Raw genomic sequence first — 22,760 nt, forward strand, 5'->3', positions numbered from 1 at the left:
ACATTAGCCACCGAAGTGACTTTCCATTAAAACCACCACAAATCACACCAATCACCAAACACACCTCACACAATTATTCATGGAATTTTTGATAACCTAAAGTGATGCTTTTGTTGCGCTACTCTGATCATCAAGTCATTAGCATAAATCGTAAATTGAATTTTTAACAAGTAAATATTCTAAAAGCTTCAATTGAACATTCATGAAGGTGATAGGGTGTTTAAAAGGTTATATTTGAAAGGATTTTAGAAATCATTTTATTAAAAAAATGATTAAATCTAAATCATAATGTAGTAAAATGTTGGAAAACACCATTTCATAATGTTGAAAATAATAGAATAATATGCATAAATCTTGTTTAGGAAGATTTATTAAAACATCATGCATCTCTTTATAAAATCATGATTATTTAATTAGTTCATAGCCCACCTACTATTTACGTTGTTTGTCCAACTTTATATTTCATGCATACTAAACTCATGATTAATTTCCAAATCACACATAAAACATATAAGACTTACCACAATAACTAACAGCTCTTCAACCTGCACTTACAAGTTAGTCGAACAATGAGTCATACCATTCATCAAACATTCATAATCTTCCATTCAATTATCTATTTGAAGTAGTAATAAAATATCCAAAACAAACCAATTAAAGAGTCCACAATGTCCAATTACAAACCATTAACAGTTCAAAAGTCTAAAACCGTCTAGATTAGTCCCACATTGCCTTCCTTACTAAGTTGGAAACACATCAAACATACTCAAGGCAAATTGCCTTTCTTTGGATCACTTGGTAGCTCACTTCTCCTCATCGTTTCAATTATATCTTTGCATTGTTAAACATAAAAGAGTGTGAGTTTTTTCAAGCTCAGTGAGAGCTTAAAGATTGCCACAAGTAGTCACAATATCCAAATTTAAAAGAAAGCATACTACCACAATTAATCATGGTAAGCAATAGAGCATAACTCAAAACATTCATATTGATATGTTGGCACAATGTGATCATGAAGCATATATACAAAATATATTACATTGGATAATCAAAATTCCAAATACGACAAATATAATGTGCAGCATAAAGCTATCACCCACCAAACACAATCAATCATAGCCTCCAAACACAACCATATGTACCCTTCGGACACAACCAAATTTACCCTTCAAACACAACCATATATATAACCTCCAAACACAACCAATATACCCTTCAACATATCCACTTAAACATGTATACTTACTATTCTAGTCTCATATCATGCACTTACAAGTGCTCACAGTATGCTCAAATATCCACAACATATAGATATTATATAGTGCATATAAAATCAAAAAGACTCATATCATATTCAGTCATAAACACATAACATTTTCATTGTCATCTCAATATACATCACATAACATACACCATTTAAGCATTATTTGCAAATCATCATTAGTTTAGGTAGAAACACTTACTCATGGAACTTAATATAGGTGATTAGGCTACCAAAGCTCCCCTTTAATACATTTATTTGTGCAAAGCTACCCTTTAACACTTTTATTTGTGCATAATTGTAGCACACCAAACCACTCACCTTGCAACCTTGATTTTAGCTGGTGGGTAAAGGAAGAAATGTCATTCCTCAACTTAGCTTTTTTAGCTGGTGGGAAGTATTTCAGAAGAAACTTCTGAGTCATTTGAGCCAATGTAGTGATGGAACCTCGCGGTAAAGAGTTTAACCACTATTTTTCTTTGTTCCTCCATGACAATGGGAACAACCATAAGTGAATGGCATCATTAGTGGCGCCATTAATATTGAAAGTGTCGTAAATCTCCAGGAAATTAGCCAAATGAGCATTAGGATCTTCATCTTGCAAACCGTAGAACTGAACATACTGTTGTACCATCTGAATTATGTTCAGCTTCAGTTTGAAATTGTTAGTAGGAATGGTAGGTCTCACAGTACTCGGTTCAGCCTCAATCAGAGTAGACTTGGCATAAACGTACATAGTATGAGGAGCAGGAGCTGTAGGAGGTAGCTGAATATTCTTACTACCACTTATCTCCTCAGTAATAATGTTGTCCTCTTGTTCGTCTATTGTACTCTGTCGACTCTACCTTGCTTCTCTAAGCTCTCTATGATTTCTACGAGTAGTGCTTTCAATTTCACTATCAAAAAGCAATGGTCTCGACAGATTTCCTCTAGTCATAAACTAAAAGAACCTGCCAAAAGCGAAAAAAAGAAATATTAGAATGTAAAAAATTAAATTAAAACAAAATTATAAAAATAAAATAAAATGAAATGAAAAATGGCTAAATTAATAAAAAAATCAAGTGTTCTTAATATTTTAGTCCCCAGTAATGGCGCCAAAAACTTGATGGTCATGAAACTAACTAAAAATATGACAAAGGCAAGTGCACCTATCGATAAGTAGTATAACTACGGTTAGTAGAGATATCGTATCCACGAGGATTAAAATTACTAACAATTACTGTTTTCCTATTATTTATTCGACAAATTGGAGTGATTGTTTTAAATTAAGATTTACTAAATTAATCTAACTAAAGAACTTAAGAGAGAATAAATAAGGAAAATAATTGAATAATAATCACTGGGAGAGACAATACCCAGGAAAGAATCCACTTAGACTTCATCTATTATTATGAATCTGAATTAAATGATTTATTCACTTGGTATCTTGATCCGTAAAAATCCCTAAATTTTGCTAATATCTCTTTTGAGAGTAAGAGAAATTGACTCTAGGTTGATTAATTGAAATTTCTCTCTAATTAAAACCCCTACTATCACATTAACTCGATTTATGGATTCTCCTATTAGATTTAACTCTAATCCGGTAGATTTATGTCGTCCTATTTCTAGGATTGCATGCAACTCCACTCAATTATGCTAGATCTACTCTTAAACAGGGACTTTTCTTCATCTAATTTAAGCACATTAAACGTGAATTAATATCCAAAAAATATTAAAACAAGAGATAAGCACATATAACTAAGAATAAGAATCAAGTATTTATCGCATAAAACAAAAATCAAATAATAGAATTCATCATAACCATCTTCCTTAGGTATCTAGGGAATTAGTTTATAATTGTGAATAAAAACATCTCAAAGTTAGAATAACCGTAAAAAATAAAGAAACTCATAAAAACTTGAAAAGAAATTAAATGGAGGTTTTCGATCTTGATGAAAATCTGCTTCAGAGTTGGCTCCAGTGGTGTTCTTCAAGTTGTTTTCTTCAATATTCTCTAATGGCTCCCATATCACTTCTTTTATTTGGTATTGATAGACTTTAGAATGCCCAAAAAGTCTAAAAATTGCACTTTTCCGCGTGTTTGGGATGCGAGTTGCTAAATCGACACGGTCTAGCACATGGCCGTGTGCCCAGCCCGTGTAGCTCCTGAAATCTACTCTTTTCGTTCGATTTTCGCTCATTTTTTGCTCCTTTTGCTTCCAAATATTCACCTAAGTATAGAAACATGAATTCAAACGATTAGGGGCATAAAATTCACAAAATTGCATAAATAATCATTCAAAAACACATTAAGAACGGGATTAAAATTGGTTACTTTCATCACTTATCAAGCATACTATCTCAATTAATCATGGTAAGCAATCAAACATAACTCATAACATTCACGTTGATATGTTGGCACAATGTGATCAAGAGGCATATATACAAAATATATTACATTGGATTATCGAATTTCCAAATACGACCAAGATAAAGTGTAGCATAAAGCTATCACCCACGAAACACAACCAATCATAGCCTTCAAACACAACTATATGTACCCTTAGGACACAACAAAATTTACCCTCCAAACACAACTATATATATAACCTACGAACACTACCAAGTATACCCTCCAAACACAACCAATATACCCTTCAACATATCCACTTAAACATGTATACTTACTACTTTATACACACTTTCACATGTCACACAACTCATGTTCATATCACATATTCTAGTCTCATATCATGCACTTACAAGTGCTCACATTATGCTCAAATAGCCATAACATATAGATCTCATATAGTGCATATAAAATTAGAAAGATTCATATCATATACAGTCATAAACGCATAACATTTTCATTGTCATCTCAATATAAATCACATAACATACCAAATTTCAGCATCATTTGCAAATAATCATTAGTTTAGGTAGAAACACTTACTTATGGAACTTAATATAGGTGATTAGGCTACCAAAGCTCCCCTTTAAAACTTTTATTTGTGCATAATTGTAGCACACCAAACCACTCACCTTGCAACCTTGATTTTAATGGTAAAAGCCCAAATAAGTCTTCGTTTGCCTTTGTCGTTACTTGTAGAACCTCCCAACGAGTCCAACACTTTACATTCACATTAAATATATTAAAAACACATTATAAACAACCTTAAACACATTTAAATCATATAAAAATTCATACCACAACTCATCTATCTTACCACAACACATTTAAATTATATTACGGACATTTCATTTCATCAAGCATTCATACTTATAACCAATAAAAATCAAAATATTAATGAGCTAACGTTAGCCAATTTAATTTATACATGCCATTATAACCAGAATCAAATCATCCAAAATTACCTATAGAACCAATAGATAGCGTGATATATCTCTGACAAGCTTCCAACCCAATCGAGTTTCCGATAATCATTTCAATGCATCTAATAATTATACATATTACCAATAATAATTCATTTCCAATAATAAAACACATATTTATATAATATTCATCACCAAATAACATTCACTTTAATTAAATTATACAGAATATAGTTCATACGAACTTACCAGACTAAATTGTAGAAATACCATAATTCAGGGACATTTTGGTAATTTTTTATTTTCCTCAAATTTCCACCCAATCTTGATCTTGTCATATTAGTTTCAATCTTTAACTTGATTTTCTCTCACCTCCAGCTTCTATTTCTTGAATCTAACTTGATATTCTAGCTCCCCATAATCTTCTTATTATCTTTCTCTCTTGATGGCTATGGAAATTCTTTTGATTTCTAGGTGAAAATGGTAAATTTTTGGTGGAAGGACCAAATTGTAAAGAAAGCAAAACTTTCTTTATTCTCTTCTCTTCTAACGTGAAATGCATGGAAAGATGATAGAAATTCCTCATCTTTCCTTCCTTATATACCAAATAAATAATAAATAATAATAAAATATCTCATTAAATATTAGTAAAATATTAATAAAATAATATTTATCTAATTAAAATATCATCAACATCATCATTACTTTCTAGATTTCTCTCTCTTTCAATTGACCATTTTGCCCTTTGTGATCTTTTAAAATTCCATCCTTGAATCATCACTTAATTTGGTAAAATTGCGATTTAGTCCCTCAAAATTCTTCACCTTTTCAATTTGGTCCTAATTCATCCATTTTCCTTAGTTTCTAGACCATTCCACCCTTAAAATATTTACACTATTGGTCCTTCAAATTTTTCATATTTACACTTTAACCCCCTCAAATTTTTAGTATTTACTCTTAATCAACAAAACTTTTCTCACTTTTGCGATTTAACTCTTTCTTGAATTAATATATCATAATATACTTCCCAATGTTGCCATAACTCAAAATTTTCCTTTTTGTCACTTTATTTCCTTATTTTACTATATCAAGGATACCTACTTTCTTACTGTAGTAATTTTTGGGGCATTACATTTTTTCCCCCTTAAAATAAATTTCGTCCTCGAAATTTCCTTGTTTTGTTTTGATCATGAACTTCATTATTTCTATATTCTTTCGATTATCCTTTTCTATCCATTCTTATCACTAACATTTCTAGTTCTTATATCATTTGTACTTCTTTTTAAATCATTTTCTTTTCTGAAGAATTGAAGACATTTAGTAGATTACTTTTGGAGTTAATCATATAATCTTATATTTCCTTTTTGCTAAATTTTACAAGGAAATTCATAATTAATATACATTCTCAATTTCCTTTAGATATCAAACATATAATGATTTATTAGTATATATATTAATTCATACTTTAACTTCAAAATTTCAACAATAAAAATTAATCAAATTAATATTGCATATCGTCAAACTGAATTTAATCATCACGTGAACTTTTGGTTCATGTCCTTCATTTTCAGTCTCCATTTAATTCACAATTTCAACTTTATCATTTCTTCAATAAATCAATCGATCAATTTTATTCGTTTTATATTTTCATTTGCTTACCCCTATTAATAAGACTCAGACCATGGCGGATACACAGATTCCAACCAAACACACTAGAACGGCACTCAGTGCCTCTTCAAATAGTCCGAAGAAATATAATGACTTTAGTGTCTCCGGCCAAGCCGAAAAATCCCATTTTTTTTTCAATCCTATGGCATGCCATCTATATCCAACTCAACCTGTCTAGTTAATAGGGTATTCAATTTTTTTTATATTTCAAATCATTCTCAATTTTAATCACAATTCAATACAATTTTCCACTTTTTAATTAATATATTATTAAATATCTATACATAATCACACTTTAATCATGTTCATTCATTTCAAATATGAAATTTATAAATATCAAGAATAATTTAATATTGATACCCCAATGCTCATGTGGCTATATTTATCATCTCACAAGGTAAATAAATCCACATCATCACTTGTACATTTTATCCTTAGCAATATAAGATTTTAAACAACTTTATACTCTTCCGAATTTCTTTATTTTCATTTGCATTTCTTTACTTTCTACGCTTATTCCATATGTATGACACACAAGTCATAAACATATCATTCAACCATGGTCACAAGCTAGTGCATTTAACCAAAGTCTTTTCCGAATTGATCACATGATAAATCATTTCATAAGAAATTGCGTAATTTAAACCTTACCACTTTTTCATAAGCACTAGCATATTTTCACTTAAATACTTATCAATTCAATGTATCATATAAATAATCATATTACCATTCAACCAACGGTTTGACACTTGCCTAAGCATCAAGCAACATCACTGTTTAGCTTACTTGCACATATTACATATAAATTCAACTTTGATAAACTTATTTTCTCAACATGTCAAACTTAAGTTTATTATCGTCTCAACATACATAATTTCCTTGTCAAATATAATATCAATATTAATCTATAAATCTTTCATTTCAATCACATAAGTCTCTTACCATTTCTTACTGAATTGAAGAACCACTTACGGATATGAGTACATCGTTCTTTTTGTGCCATAGTCCAAATATGGTCTTACACATGTATCTATACTGCCATGGTCCAACCATGGTGTTATGTCCAAGGTGCCATAACCCAATTATGGTCTTATCTGTCAATTCATTCTTTGCCACAGAACGATGGTACTCAATCCCGCTGAGTATTAAATTCAATAATATATTTCCAATAATAATTCATTAATTAGTTAATATCATATACTATCACATTGAGTCATTATTTGTCTCATGAACATTTAGTTCATGCTTTCTATTCACATTTTCATATTCAATTCACATTTTCAAATCATATTCCACAATCACATTTCTTCTCAATGGCTCAACTAATTCATTTTGTTTGATTCAACTTTTCAATTAATTACCCCTCAAATTTTGATTCTGAAATTTCCATTTATCTTTCAAATCTTTATGTTAAACTAGTTAGTAGCCCACAAATTTCTTTACTTCTCACTCGTATCATATATCTTATTATTATTCCATAATTTTAGATTCCTAAAGAACACTCATTTTATTCTTAATGTATCTTTTCATTCTTATCTATAAGGATTACTTTTTTAAGCCTCCATACAAAACTAAATAACATTTACTTATTCACAACTTTAAATTATTTTATTACAAATACATGCTTATCTATTCACAACTTTGTAACTTATTTTCCTTTATAATCATTCATTTTTAGATCTTAAAATCTTTTCTGAATCCTCCTTTTCATTATCTCTTTTCCTTGTAAATTACTATCATCAAACATTAACATCATTTTATCTCTTCTTCTTTCCTGAATAGCACGTTCGTTTGTTACTATCCACCTATACTTTTCTTTTCTTCTTCTTCTTTTTTTTTAATTTAATATTTCAAACATGAATCAGAGATAATCTTTTATCTTGTAACGAAAATTGTTTTCCTTTTTAGCAGAGACCTAGTAGACGAAACAGAACACTTAGGATATACGGGACTAATACAGAGGTGTATTATTATGCACTATTAAACAGAGAGCACTAAAGTGTTATACAGAGAGCAAAAATGTGCTAAACAGAGAGCACTAATGTGCTAATAATCAGAGAGTGTGCTAGTAATCAGAGAGCATTGACGTGCTAATAATCAGAGAGCACTGACGTGCTAATAATCAGAGAGCACTGATGTGCTAATAATCAGAGAGCACAATAAACTCTCTTAATATCCTAATAGTTCTAATATCGTCTACTTGGGAAAATTATTTCATGGATTCATATCACTTTTACACTTTTCGCATAATGCTTTTACATGCTTTTACAATTTAATTCTTATACCAATAATTCGTGCATTTATATCTTCTCTATCTTTAACACACGTAATATATTTCAAAATTTACTATTCATCCATAGTTCCCTAATAATCCTTATCATATACTTCATATATTACTTTTGTATATTTTATAATTTAGTTATCAGCACAATAGTTCGTGTAGCACTATAATTTACTTTTAATAGTACATATAACATAATATTCATCATCAACATGTATTATAAAACATTTATTCATACATTTATGAGTTCTGATTCGTCATAATCAACTTATATATATACTTGAGCATCGCTTTCAACATTATTGGAATTTAGCTCAGCTGGGAAAGCATTCTTGTCTATGAGTAAAAAAAATACTAGAGTCGAGAGATATCATACTATCACAGGTTATATAATGACATGTATTTACAAACTTCACATACGCTACGTTCGGTCCAAGAACCGACTAAACCGTAGCTCTGATACCAATAAATATAACACCCCTGACCCGTATCCATCCCCAGAATAGGGTTATAGAGTATTACCGAAGTTTACAAATTAATTTACGGACATTTCATTTCATCAAACATTCATACTTATAACCAATAAAAATCAAAACATTAATGAGCTAACGTTAGCCAATTTAATTTATACATGCCATTATAACCAAAATCAAATCATCCAAAATTACCGATAGAACCAATAAATAGCGTGATATATCTCTGACAAGCTTCCAACCCAATCAAGTTTCCGATAATCATTTCAATGCATCTAATAATTATACATATTACCAACAATAATTCAATTCCAATAATAAAACACATATTTATATAATATTCATCACCAAATAACATTCACTTTAATTAAATTATACAGAATATAGTTCATACGAACTTACCAAACTAAATTGTAGAAATACCATAATTCAGGGACATTTTGGTAATTTTCTATTTTCCTCGAATTTCCACCCAATATTGATCTTGTCCTATTAGCTTCAATCTTTAACTTGATTTTCTCTCACCTCCAGCTTCTATTTCTTGAATCTAACTTGATATTCTAGCTCCCCATGGTCTTCTTATTATCTTTCTCTCTTGATGGCTATGGAAATTCTTTTGATTTCTAGGTGAAAATGGTAAATTTTTGGTGGAAGGACCAAATTGTAAAGAAAGCAAAACTTTCTTTCTTCTCTTCTCTTCTAACGTGAAATGCATGGAAAGATGATAGAAATTCCTCATCTTTCCTTCCTTATATACTAAATAAATAATAAATAATAATAATAAAATATCTCATTAAATATTAGTAAAATATTAATAAAATAATATTTATCTAATTAAAATATCATCAACATCATCATTACTTTCTAGATTTCTCTCTCTTCCAATTGACCATTTTGCCCTTTGTGATCTTTTAAAATTCCATCCTTGAATCATCACTTAATTTGGTAAAATTACGATTTAGTCCCTCAAAATTCTTCACCTTTTCAATTTGGTCCTAATTCATCCATTTTCCTTAGTTTCTAGATCATTCCATCCTTAAAATATTTACACTATTGGTCCTTCAACTTTTTCATATTTACACTTTAACCCCCTCAAATTTTTAGTATTTACTCTTAATCAACAAAACTTTTCTCACTTTTGTGATTTAACCCTTTCTTGAATTCATATATATCATAATATACTTCCCAATGTTGCCAAAACTCAAAATTTTCCTTTTTGTCACTTTATTTCCTTATTTTACTGTATCAAGGATACCTACTTTCTTACTGTAGTAATTTTGGGGGCATTACAAATGTTATGGCCTCTCTCTGCTAGTTTGTTGGCCATATGAACATATGGAGTGATATGACCAAGGGCAAACCATGGGTACATTGCGATGCGAAAGCTTCTATCTGAGATAATTGGTAAGTGTTACAAACAAACTTAAATTTTAACCTAACAAATTCGCTTTAGGTGAACCAGAATGACTAAAAATCGCTTCGAAATTATTTACTCGAAAGCAAAGAAAGCTCGAATTCCTTAATGCAATCCATGAAATTGCATATATGATACCACGACTGGAAACTCTTGTAACCAAATTATGCCCGAATCTTTAAAGTAAGTGTACCAAAATATTTTTTAAAGAAACAAGTTTACGGTTCTAAAACTTTAGTTCAATGGTTCTTTGATTTAAAGTTTATTTATTAAAAATATATTATGATTTATGGACTAACCTACAGCATCCATTTCTTTGTTTGATTAATTACATAACATATGGATATCTCTCGGTTATAGTTCGTAATTTGTTTCATTTTCTAAATCTTAAAGTGATAGTATAACATTTTCACTTGTGGAAAATATTTATAAAGAAATTAAAACATTGAAATGAAAACTAAAACAAAATTAATATTATGACACGTAAATTGGTGTAATATTTTGTAAGTATATCTCTAATCATTTCAATAAAATAATAACCAATCATAACAAGTAAGAGAAGAACATTGCAGAAATTTTTGCTATAAAAAACATGCATTTATTTTTTTATATATATGGAACATTAAGGGACATTTGGATAATCATTTCCTCACTCCGAACCAAAATATAACCTAATTATTACATCCAAAACCAAAAAGTTAATAACTTAATTTTTTTTGTTAAACAAGGAACATTTGGATAAACATTTCCTTCATCCCAACTTTGAACAACATTCGAACAATGAGATTTGGGGTGCCCATAATATATTTCACCATTTATTCCGTAATTCAATTATATGTCTTTCATGCGGATATTTTTGCATGGAACTGATTCACTGCATAAAATTTCCACCGCAATTTCACTATTTGTTGTCCCTTTTAAATCATTATACAAAATATTACTAATCTCCACAGCTGTACTCTGTAAAATTAAAAAAAAATACAAAAACATTACAATATATGTGTTAAATTGATGTGAACACAACGGTTACATTAATTAAAATAAAACTTACATGATTATTGCAGCGTTGATGAGTAGGACAACTGTATTGGTCAATAATAATAGGTCTAGTTACTCTATTAAATGATAAACGTTCAAACCTTATATGTCTTGCATATCCATGTCCTCCCTGTACACATAATATGATAATTAGTTAACTATAACATAAAAAATTAATCATAAAATACATTTAATGAAAATTTTAATTACCTGCCATGTCTTTATTCTAACACCATTTTTTGTAGTATAAAAGTTAGCTCTTCTTATAGTAACATATTCAACTGTCTCTTTTCTTCCATTTTTACCAAGACTTCCAATACTTCATATAAAAGTGGCAAATAAAAACTAAATAAGTAAAAAAATTGTGTAAATAATAAAAAATTTTAAATCAAAATACCTAATTCTACAAGAGTGAAAAACAAAAACAAACAAAAAAAAATACCTAATTCCATGACCTAGACCACAAAAAATCTGATTAATGTTAATATATTTTGACCCATCTCCAATTTCTATACAATCATCACCTAAAAAGAAGGAAAAAATGTCAAATCCAATACTCGTTATATGAAACTACATATATCATGTTATGAAAATAAATACTTATTTTTTTTATATACCAGTCTTAATGATTGAGGAGGCTAAGGTAACATTGGTGGAATGTTCGATACGAATGCCATCAGTGCTAGGACTGTCTTTTGGAGCTTTGATATTGAGTTTAGAGGCATGAACGAATGACGATCTTTCAATTGAAATATGCCATTTTCGACTATTCACGGAAGTCAAGCCACTAATATGCACATTCTTAGAGTCTAAAATGGCAAAGCCCTAAACAAAACAAACAATAGAAGGATAAATAAAATTGAGACTAAATGCTTGTTAAGAAAAAAATCTCCTATTTTTTAATAAGTCAAGGACATGATCAATTTGCATACCGCTGCTTTTTGAGATGAACAACAACGTCAACATAGAAAAATTGACAAATATAAGAAAATTTTTAAAAAATTACATATTATATTATATAAAATTGTCTTGAAGCAAACATTAAAAAGCTACAAAATATCCAAAATAATAGTATGTGTGTGATAGACTTACCACTTTATTTTGTATGCAACCCATTTTCCACCATTTTTGTCCTTGGCCATGGAGGCTTCCAGTTCCTTGTATGATGAGACCATCAAAATGTTGAAAGGTTATCCAATTGTTACAGTTTGTATCTTTGCATTTCCACGAAGATGGATCACTTGGGGCAATGAGTATGCCATCAATCTGAATAACCCGAAATTTTGTAAATAATATCATAAAATTAAAGAAAATATGAAAATAATAATAATAATTACCTGAAAAGTAATATTTTTTTATCGACATTCACCATTAAAAGTCAAGGGTTGTAGCAGAAACTTTTGTCCATGAGGAACACGAAATATCCCTGAAGAGATATAAGAACTACATACAACATACCATGCATTCTTAAAGGCCTACAATAGTTATTTAAATAAACAATCAGAATATCATAAACTTCCCCTTCTTAACTATAGCATTTAAGAAGAAAATAAACCTCTGTATCATCACTCTCTCCATCTCCAATAGCTCCTGCAAAGTTGACGTCATAAACAAATGGTTCCAAAGATTGAACCAATAAAACTAATTGAAAGAAAGAAATCAAAAACAACATTTTTAAACCCATCGTAAATATTTACTTGTGAATAATAAAACATAGCAATGATGTGATATATATGTATAGGAGAAAAGCATAGGCTTACTTTTAGTATTATACCAAAGATAAATTGTTTTTTACAATATAAATTTAAACATCAAATTTTTTAAATCTCTTTATCTAATTTATTTAAATCCAAATTCAAATCTAGTTTTTAAACTAATCTAATTAATTTGGTTCTCAGATTTAAATTTATTGATTTTGAAAATTAGTTTATAATTGACAATTTTATTTTTTAGAATATATTTCGAATGGATATAGCATTTTGAAAACAATGGGATTGAGTCAAATTCTTGTATGTTTTCATGTGCTATAGTCAATTCCGCCAATTTTTTGTGAGTGAAATGATATTCGGTTAACTTACAAAATTTTATCATTTATGTATGGTTTAACTTACTTTTTTTTGTCATTAAACTTCAACAAAGTTACAACATAGTTACTAATACTTTTGGTTATTACATTTTTGGTCACTAATTTATTAATTGTTGTTAACAATGTAATAAGTAGTTGTGGCACTCAGATGAAAATTTCAGATCAAGTTATACTACTACTTATATATTTATTTTCGAGTAATTTAATTCTTTTTGTCCTTTTAAGTTTCTTTCTTTTTCTTTTATATTTCATTATTTTGCTTTCTTCTTTTCTTCTCATTTCTTTGTAACACCCTTTAACTGGGATGAACTGATACGTTCTGAGTAAGAGATGTCACATTCGACGCTAGAACTAAGTTAATCCAATCATCAAATTCAAGACTTTACTTTAACATAAATAGATTTTTTGAATTTAGTCAAGTCATTTCTAGGCTTATTTTAAATTTTGGTTACAAAAAGGGTCGTTCGGGGCTTATTCGGGTCATAATAGGGTAACAAGGTCAATGTCGCGATACTGGAATGATGTCGTAACACGGGTTTCCTAATTATTTTTATTGTATTCATGTTATATTTAATATGAATTATTAAATTAAGTATATTATATGGTACACAAGAAAAGTACAACGTATAAAGGGAATATATAATTAATTGGAAGATGGGTATGCATATGGGAAGGTGAAGCAAGGTATGTATAGGAACAATGCTATTCTAATATTTATGTTATATGTTAATTATTTTAGTTTGTTGTTAATATTAAAAAATTAAAAAATACAATGAAAGTATAAGGGAAAAACGTTAAAAACATGAATGTGATTATAAAAAAGAATTAGATCAGTACATGCAAGAGTACGTGACGTGCATGACTGGTTGGTTCTAATAGTTGCTGTTTAATATTATATATATACATATTTATATATATTCAGAATGGCATAGTTGCCCATGTTATTTTCTTAACCATATGGTATGATTGTTATCCGCCCAGAAATCCTTTGTTTTCCCACACTACTCTTATATGTATGTGTGTTTTGGAGCGAGCATGACTCTTTCAAAAAGAGTTTTTGAACTATTGCTTTTGAACTATTGCTTTTACTGGAGTCGACAAACCCCTCAACAGGGTTTTGTTTCCTCACTTTATGGAGAGTTGGAGCACCTAAAGTCAGGGGCGAAGCCAGAATAAATTTTTAAGGGAGCCAAATGAAATTTTAATTTTTTATAGTCTATACCTTTATAATTTTTAAAGGATTAAATCGAATTTTTATAATTTTGGGGGGCCAAAGTGTAATTTTACATTTATTATTTTAAAATTTTAAAAAATTTTAGAGGGCTTAAATTATAATTTTTCATTTTAGGGGAGGCTAAAGTACAATTTTACCTGAAGAGCTAGCCCAAGCGATAGCATAGTTGTCCACAAGTGTCCCATATGATGTAGGGCATAATTAAATAAAATATTCAAAAATATCTTATTAAAATATTAATAAAATAATATTTATCTAATTAATTAATTTAAAATATCATCAACATAATCATTACATTCTAGAATTCTCTTTCTTGCTAATTAACCATTTTGCCATTTATGATCTTTCAAAATTCCATCCTTGAATCATTATTTGATTTGATAAAATTATGATTTAGTCCCTTATAATTTCCCACTTACCCAATTTGGTCCCTGTATGTCAATTCCATGTCACAATAAATTAGGCTATTTTCACTTTGGTCCCTCAACTTTCTCATTTTTACACTTCGATCCTTCAAATTTTTAATATTTACACTTGAGCCATAATTTTTTTCATATTTATGATCTAGTCATTGCTTTAAATTAATGTATCTCAACATACTTCTTACTTAAAATTTTCTTTGACAATACTCAACTTTCTCTTTTTGTCACTTTTATTTCCTTATTTCACTTTATCGAGGACAAATTCTTGATTTTTTGCTACTTTCATAATGTAACAATTTTTGAGGTGTTACAGAAAGCCAGAATTTGGCATAACTCCCTAGCTTGGAAACACATATACTAAATTTGAAAAAGTTTATTGCTATAGATAATACAACAAAAATTAGAATTTATGAAAACATTTTAAACTTCCGCTAGGCAACAAATGCTTTTCATAAACGATTTTTTCCAACAATAATTCCAAATTACTGTATATAAAATATTTTTGTAAATATAAATATTCATATTTAAAAGGGTGAGTATTTTGTACACTGATAGTGTACTTTTTTAATTCCAACGTCCATGAAGAGAGAAAGAAAGTTTGCTTTCTTTATAATTTGGTCCTTCCACAAAAAATCTATCATTTTCACCTAGAAATCAAAAGAATTTTCATAACCACCAAAAGAGAAAAATGATAAGGAGACTGTGGAAAGTAAGAATACCAATTTAGATTCAAGAAAATAGAAGTTGGAGGAGAGAGAAAATCAAATCAAAGCATAGTTTTAAGTGAACAAGCTTAAACTTTTTGGATACTCGAAGATGTTGCCTTATAAATATCATACAAAAGTTTAATGGCATAATCATATGGAAAAACTGTGGGGCTTCCCGCTATAATTGGTGCAATTTTTTCTTCATTTCCACGCAGTCGGTATCTTTAACCATCCTTCTTATTCAAAGGCTGATACTGTCGGGGACGTAAGAGGACTTTCAAGTGAGCAACGGCTGTTGCAGTGCAGTAAATGTGATACTCCTTTCGAGGTGATAACGATTGTTATTAAACAATCCATTAATAACTACAATCACTACTGTGCCAACTTAACTTTGACCTTTACTTGGCCAGAACATCCACTCTCCACTTGAGAGCCCTCTTGTGTCCACCTCGATGTTAGCATTTGGATAATAATGAAAGGTTAAAGATACTGACTGCTTGGAAATAGAGAAAAAAACTGTGTTGATTACACCAGGAAACCTTTCATTTTTCCCTGTAATTATAACATCAATCTTATGTATGATATGTATAAGAAATCATTTACGAGTATCTAAAAAGCTTGAACTCATGACCGCATAACAACCGTCAATTGAGCCCCGGTATGCTCGAACACATGTTCGTATCAAGCACTGTCAACCTGAAACTTGACTTCCACAATATGGGTTTATGAGGTAATGGCCTGATCTCAGCATGACATATGAAATGTATGTATTATGAGACGCGTTATCGCATCACTGGCCCCTCAAATCTACATATAAACTTTCACAGTTTCACTCCTAAAACACTAAAAACTAAACCCTAATTCCTAATTCCTAATAAAAAACCTAATATTAACCCTAAACCTAAACCTTAAAAATTAAAAAAAAAGTCGAGGAAAGAGAGTGTGAAAACGCGCCCAACTAAATGTGCTTTCACACTCTCTCCAAAATCGACCTATTTCCTTAAATTAAAAAAAAATCCTAATATGCCAATTAAAAAACAAAAACAACATATTATGCTAATTTAACCTTATCTTTAAGCATCACCATATATAAATTTTATTAAATACAAATACCACATTAAAATAAAACATAACTATTACATTAAAAAAAATGTGAAATACAAATTACCAAAATACTTCAGGATTCTATTAGTAATTCACGAGTCGAATCGAACATAAAATGCCCTCCTTTTAATACTTTAAAACTTTATGTTTAAAAAGGAAATCAGATCAAAAGTTAAATGGATTCCATCTTCGATTGCAACAAAAACCATAAAGTGCTTAACACTTTGTCCTTGCTTTATCCAATAAGAGCTTTTTAAGTACAGCTTTCTGACAGAAATTCGAAATTCAAAGAAATTGATTTCTTTATCTGAATCAACAACTTCTCAAGAAAGAATCAAAAGCAAATTCAGTTCTCAATTCAATCAATTAAAACATCAATTTTTTTCAATATTTTAAAATTTTATTTTAATTAATAAATATATATAATTAGCTTAAATATACATTAGGAGTGTACTTTTTTATTTTATAAGCATTCTTAAAAAATTATCATGTATCTCAAAAAATTGTTATGTATTTCTTTTTCTTTTTAATATTTATTTTTTAATATTATAATCTATCTCTATAAGAAAAAATTATCAATCTCTTATCTTACTTCTATACCAAGTATTTTCTCATTAATTTAATGGTATTAGTTTTTGTATTAACAGTATAAAGTTAAATCTCATTAAGTACCTAAATTTTGAAATAAAATAAAATATATAAAATTCCAATTTAATTTAGTTTTTTTTGCCAATTCATATATATCCTCTTAAATGATTAGACCAATTCCGTGGAAGGAAAAAGACAAAGGCAACAAGCATCTATAAATGCTTATGATAAATTTATTTAGCTGAAAATCAAGAGCCGAGCCATGATGCAGCATGAAGATCGTACTGCCTGGCTACTCATGCATATGTATACATTATTACTACTACTACGTTGTTCCAACTTTAAGTACCCCATGTTTGAGACATATATGGCTCTCCCAAATATCTTCCACAAATATGAAAGAACTTTATACAAGCAAAAAAAAAAGAAAAAAAATTAAATATACTCATATCAAATACATATTCGTATCTGACACTCATAAATAAAGCCCGAGTAACATTATTGGGCACCATTCTCACCAAAAATAGAATACAGAAATGAACAGTCCCAATGGAACATCAAAAGAGGTAAAGTTGGATACTACATTTACTTGCCAGGAAATGGAGACCGTATTTGTTCTCTTTGTCCAAATAGAAACTTATCCTTTGGAGATGATGTCTTCCGCAGCATCTCTGCATTACACAATTTGGTTGTTAGGCATCTCAAAGGGATTAACTATCTTACTGCATATGAACTTTTAACTAAACATGGAACAAATAAAATGTCATTTTAGCCAAAAGAACAGCAGGCTTCCATTCTTTAACCATTTATGCACGTGAAATATGCCTGTATCGTATCCCCACCATGCATGATGCAAAGAATTGAGAAGCTTAATTCAGTTTCAAGTTCCAATAACATATTTTTATATAAGCTTGGAAGAAATTGAGATAACGAGATGAAAATCACAACATGCCTCGCTTTCTCTCAAGCTCTTGGTCAAGCTCTTCCTTCCATCTCCTTTGTCTCTCAGAAAAGCTCATGCTGCAGTTTTATTAGTAAGATTAGAGAATAGGAAATAATTTTTTTGTATGCAAGGATAAACTAAAGCAGACCGCAAAGAAGCATTAACAAACCTCGGACTAATTATATCCTGCCCTTTCCATTCCTCAACAGACGGTGGCTGAATTTCTTGTAAAGTCCGGTCATGAACAACTGCAGTATTTGACAAATGATTCATACGACTCTTTGAGCTAACCATGTTGGCAGCATCAGCAACTGCTGAGAGTCTTCTGCTAGGCAGCCACTTAGGTGACCTACTTTTAGGAGGTAAGCTCAAAATATTTTCACCATTTGCAGTTCCAACAGAAGGTGGAAGACTACCATTCAATGTGTTGTAGAACTGTTCATACAGAGGAGATTGCAGCTTCTTCAGTTCCAGAGCCTGGTGAAATGATAATACACAATAGCTTCTATCATACAAGTCTTCGTGGAAAAAATATGATCCTGTCAATCATCCATAAAAGATCATTGAATTTGAAAAATAAACCACACCTTTTCATCCAGGAAGGCTCTAATTTTTGACTCTGTAACTTCTTCATCATCATCACCTGTTGGAGGTCCGCAGAGAAAAGTGAAGCCATTCTCCTCCTTACCAGACATTCCAGGAGTGCTAGCAGCTTCCATTGTTTCATCCAAAGACAAGTTTACTCCACTTCGGCTTAGCTCAGAACTTTGATCTAATTTGGGTGGCCAGTCTTCAGTGGGTTCACACATGGGATTGAAACTCTGATGAAAATAAATAATTAAGCAATTTAATTTGAGCTGATTATAAACATCTGACGAGAATGGGGACTTCCAAGAACAGATGATTACTTTATTCAAGTCAGCAGATGATAAAACAGAGGAGAACTTTACAGAATAATTAAATTCTAGATCATCTTTGTCATCTATCTCACACATGCTATTGTCACAATTGCTTCCCCTCCAATAGGCTCCTGGTTCTGAGAATTTCCCAAGAAATGCTGTAGAGCAACTCACACTACCCATTTCACAAACGTCCTTTAAACCCGTGCAGGTTGACCTGATCTCCGAATTTATTCTGTGACGTCAATATGGTTATTAGCATTAAGTTCAACCTATATATAGGAAAAATCAATAAACATAGTCCCTGAAATTTGGACACATACGAGCTTCTCAGGTTCACCCCAGATGCCATCTCCAGATTTTCAGGTTCCTGATAGATTGATCAAGAAAGGTCAAAAGAATAAAAGATAAAATAATAAAGCTAATGCAATCAGAGTTACCCTAATTGATCTACGAAGCACCGCATGAGGTTCCTGATAGTCCCCAGTGACAAAAGGGTGCTGCATTTATTAAGATGAAGATGTTAAATTACAAGTGAACAGAATACTATATATGTGGTCATATCCATGGCTAAATGCATGTACTGTAACAGGTATGACAATCTATGAGATGTTCAGGCAAAAACTGGTCAGTGATTTCAAATTACCTGAAGCAAGTCTGATGCACTAGGTCTCAGTCCTGGTTCCCTGGCACCAAAAATAATGGTTGATTAGAACAAAATTGAAATTTTTATAAAAAATAAGCTCTCGCAAATTATGTATGATTCAACTATTTTATTGGCTTTTTTAGAAAACAGAGAACTGATAAAGAAAACATGAAACTCTAACACGACAAGAAAAATAAATATCAAGAATGTACTTCTGTAGGCATTTTAACAAAAGGTCTTTAGCCTCAGGGGAGAGATGCTCAGGGATGGGTGGATGAGATTTAGTTGTCCCAATATGAAAGAGAGCAGCAACCTGAAAGAAACACCAGTTCAGTCTTTAAACTAAGGGGAAAAAATCAAGCGAATTCCAGCCTAGAATTGGATTATTCTTATAAATCATATTTATGGTGATTTTCTAGCAGCTTCCGGTATATACCTCCTGATACTGTTGGCTCCAAGGGGGCTTTCCAGTAGCCATCTCAATCACAGTACAGCCAACACTCCAAATATCGGCAGAGCTAGGAAATAGAAGACCAAAATAGATAAGCTCCTAATATCAGATAGCAAGGATTACAAGCATGAAATTTTAGTTCAGGGCAAGCAAGTGTATATGCTGCACAACTATAAATCTTAGGTTCGGAGATTCTTGTAATGATATATATTGTAAGCTGCTTCTACAGTTTATACATTTTTGTTTTGAGAATGAAATAATTTTGCAATACATGAAAAGGATTCCAGCAGCTGATCTGAAAATCTCAAAGGAAACTTTCTAGGAGAAACACAAAGGAACCATGATTATATATGTCTCCAGTCTCGAGACAAGTTTGAAAAAGTTTTATCATAAGCATGAAGTTTAATGATTTGCTTACAAGCTATGCCCAGTTTGGAGAATAACTTCAGGAGCCATCCAATAAGGAGTTCCCTTCATTGACTTGGCTCCATTTATTGTAGCCTGAAAAAACAGAAAGCCGTCACTCTAAATGAATAATTTTTAGTGCATGGACGGAAAAGAAAGAAAATTAGTTTTTTTACCAACTCGACAACTTTTTTGGATGCACCAAAGTCTGCAAGTTTGATACAACCCTTGTTATCCACAAGAATGTTTGCTCCCTGCATAAAAAGCACAACACCAAAATCAAACGGATGCGAGCGAAAATGCAACAGTTTTTTCAATGAGAAAAAATGAAGTACCTTGATGTCTCTATGCACGATTCTATTTTTGTGAAGATATTCCAGTCCCAACAAAAGTTGTTTAGTGTACATTCTTATAACCTGTTTTTGCGCAATTTAGCGAGTAAAACAAAATTATCACGGTCTTGTGGAAAAGGGGAAACACTAAACATTCTAAAACTTAATCACAAAACAATAGCTTACAGATTCGGGGAAAGATCCAAACTTCCCCAAAAGTGAGGAAATGGATCCACCTGGTACAAACTCCAATAGAATATTCAACGAATCGTCCTCTCTTGCGGTGCCCAAATATCTCTAACAAACACAAAATAGTGAGTTATAGTTTATAAATTACCCACATCAAAATTTAAATAGAATTACAGAAATCACACTTACAACAATGTTTGGATGTGACAGATTCTGTAGAAGCTTCACTTCTTCTTCGAGCTCTCTAATATGAGCCTACCCATAATCAATTCAATTAACGAAACGAAAATTATCTTATTAAGTGTATAGTGTTAAACACACTTTCAGATGATCTTGTAAAAGATTTCCTTTCATACCTGTGTTTTCTCCTTTGAAGCATTTGCCGCTATCAAAACCTTCATCAACAAAAATATAATGAAAATTAAATATTAAAAAAAGAAAAAGAAAAAGAAGAAAAGCAAAAACATCACTCTCTCAATTGACAGCAACTCACCTGTTTAACAGCTAGTAACTCGCCGGAGTCAAGATTCATCCCCATGTAAACCCGACCAAAGGCGCCACAACCAATCAACTCGCCCTTCCGCCACCGGATCGTAGCGTCCCTTTTCTTAACAGAAGGAAGAGCGGGTGGAGCAGGTGGCTTAGCGAACAAGCCGATTCGCGATCTGCGAATGCTGGCGCCGATCTTCTCAACAAAGCCTCCAAGTCCTCCACCGGCATCGTCGCTGGAGGTTGAAGACCTAAAGACAAAGGACCGGCGAACCGATCCAACAAGCTCCTGCATTTAGAGTACAAAAATCTTCTTTCTTCAGATCCGTTTGCTTAAAGATTTGGAGGTGTTAGGGTTTGAGATGGAGAAGGGACGGTGAAGAAAATTTGAAAGGAGAGGGAAACTTTTTTGCTTTCTATTTTTTGAAAAAATAAAGAAATGGGAAAAAAATGATGGGTGTCGTCGTCTCGGGTTCAACTCTTTCAAAGATTAAATTTTCAAATCTTTAGGCTTAATGGCTTTTTTTATATTTATTTATTTTTAAAAATGTTAGTGACCGTTACATTCGGTGGTAGTTGAGGAAAGTCGGAGAGTGGGACTTTTATTTTGATTAATTTCATTTCCCTTCCATTTTGAATCTGTTTTATTATTATTTATTAAATACTTAGGGCACGTTTGGTTCGCTGTATTGGATTAGAGGTGTAATGGATTAGAGGTGTATTGGAATAGAGGTGTAATAGCAAATCAACTGTTTGGTTGAATGTAATGGAATAGAGGCGTAATAGTAATCTTGTGTTTGGTTGAATGGAATAGAGGTGTA

General features: G+C 30.9%; 1 protein-coding gene across 2 annotated transcripts; it reads right to left on the bottom strand.

Moving 5' to 3' along the window:
• Positions 1–17,953: 17,953 nt before the first annotated feature.
• On the bottom strand, positions 17,954–22,446 carry LOC107891967 (mitogen-activated protein kinase kinase kinase NPK1). 2 transcript variants are annotated; one of them, XM_041101699.1, is made up of 17 exons: positions 21,944–22,446; positions 21,807–21,845; positions 21,640–21,705; positions 21,448–21,558; positions 21,265–21,345; positions 21,106–21,183; positions 20,943–21,025; positions 20,510–20,591; positions 20,286–20,386; positions 20,074–20,113; positions 19,868–19,927; positions 19,751–19,797; positions 19,437–19,662; positions 19,116–19,349; positions 18,698–19,005; positions 18,538–18,605; positions 17,954–18,256 (listed from the first exon to the last, which is right to left on the bottom strand). In XM_041101699.1, the coding sequence occupies exons 1-17, from the start codon at positions 22,232–22,234 to the stop codon at positions 18,171–18,173; spliced, it is 2,001 nt and encodes a 666-aa protein (XP_040957633.1). In that variant the 5' UTR covers positions 22,235–22,446; the 3' UTR covers positions 17,954–18,170. The 2 variants fall into 2 exon arrangements, with proteins under 2 accessions (XP_040957633.1, XP_040957634.1); XM_041101700.1 differs by having other exon boundaries at positions 19,479–19,662; positions 21,944–22,439.
• Positions 22,447–22,760: the final 314 nt, after the last annotated feature.

The sequence above is a fragment of the Gossypium hirsutum genome, chromosome D09 (assembly GCF_007990345.1).
Source record: "Gossypium hirsutum isolate 1008001.06 chromosome D09, Gossypium_hirsutum_v2.1, whole genome shotgun sequence".
Lineage (NCBI taxonomy): Eukaryota > Viridiplantae > Streptophyta > Magnoliopsida > Malvales > Malvaceae > Gossypium > Gossypium hirsutum.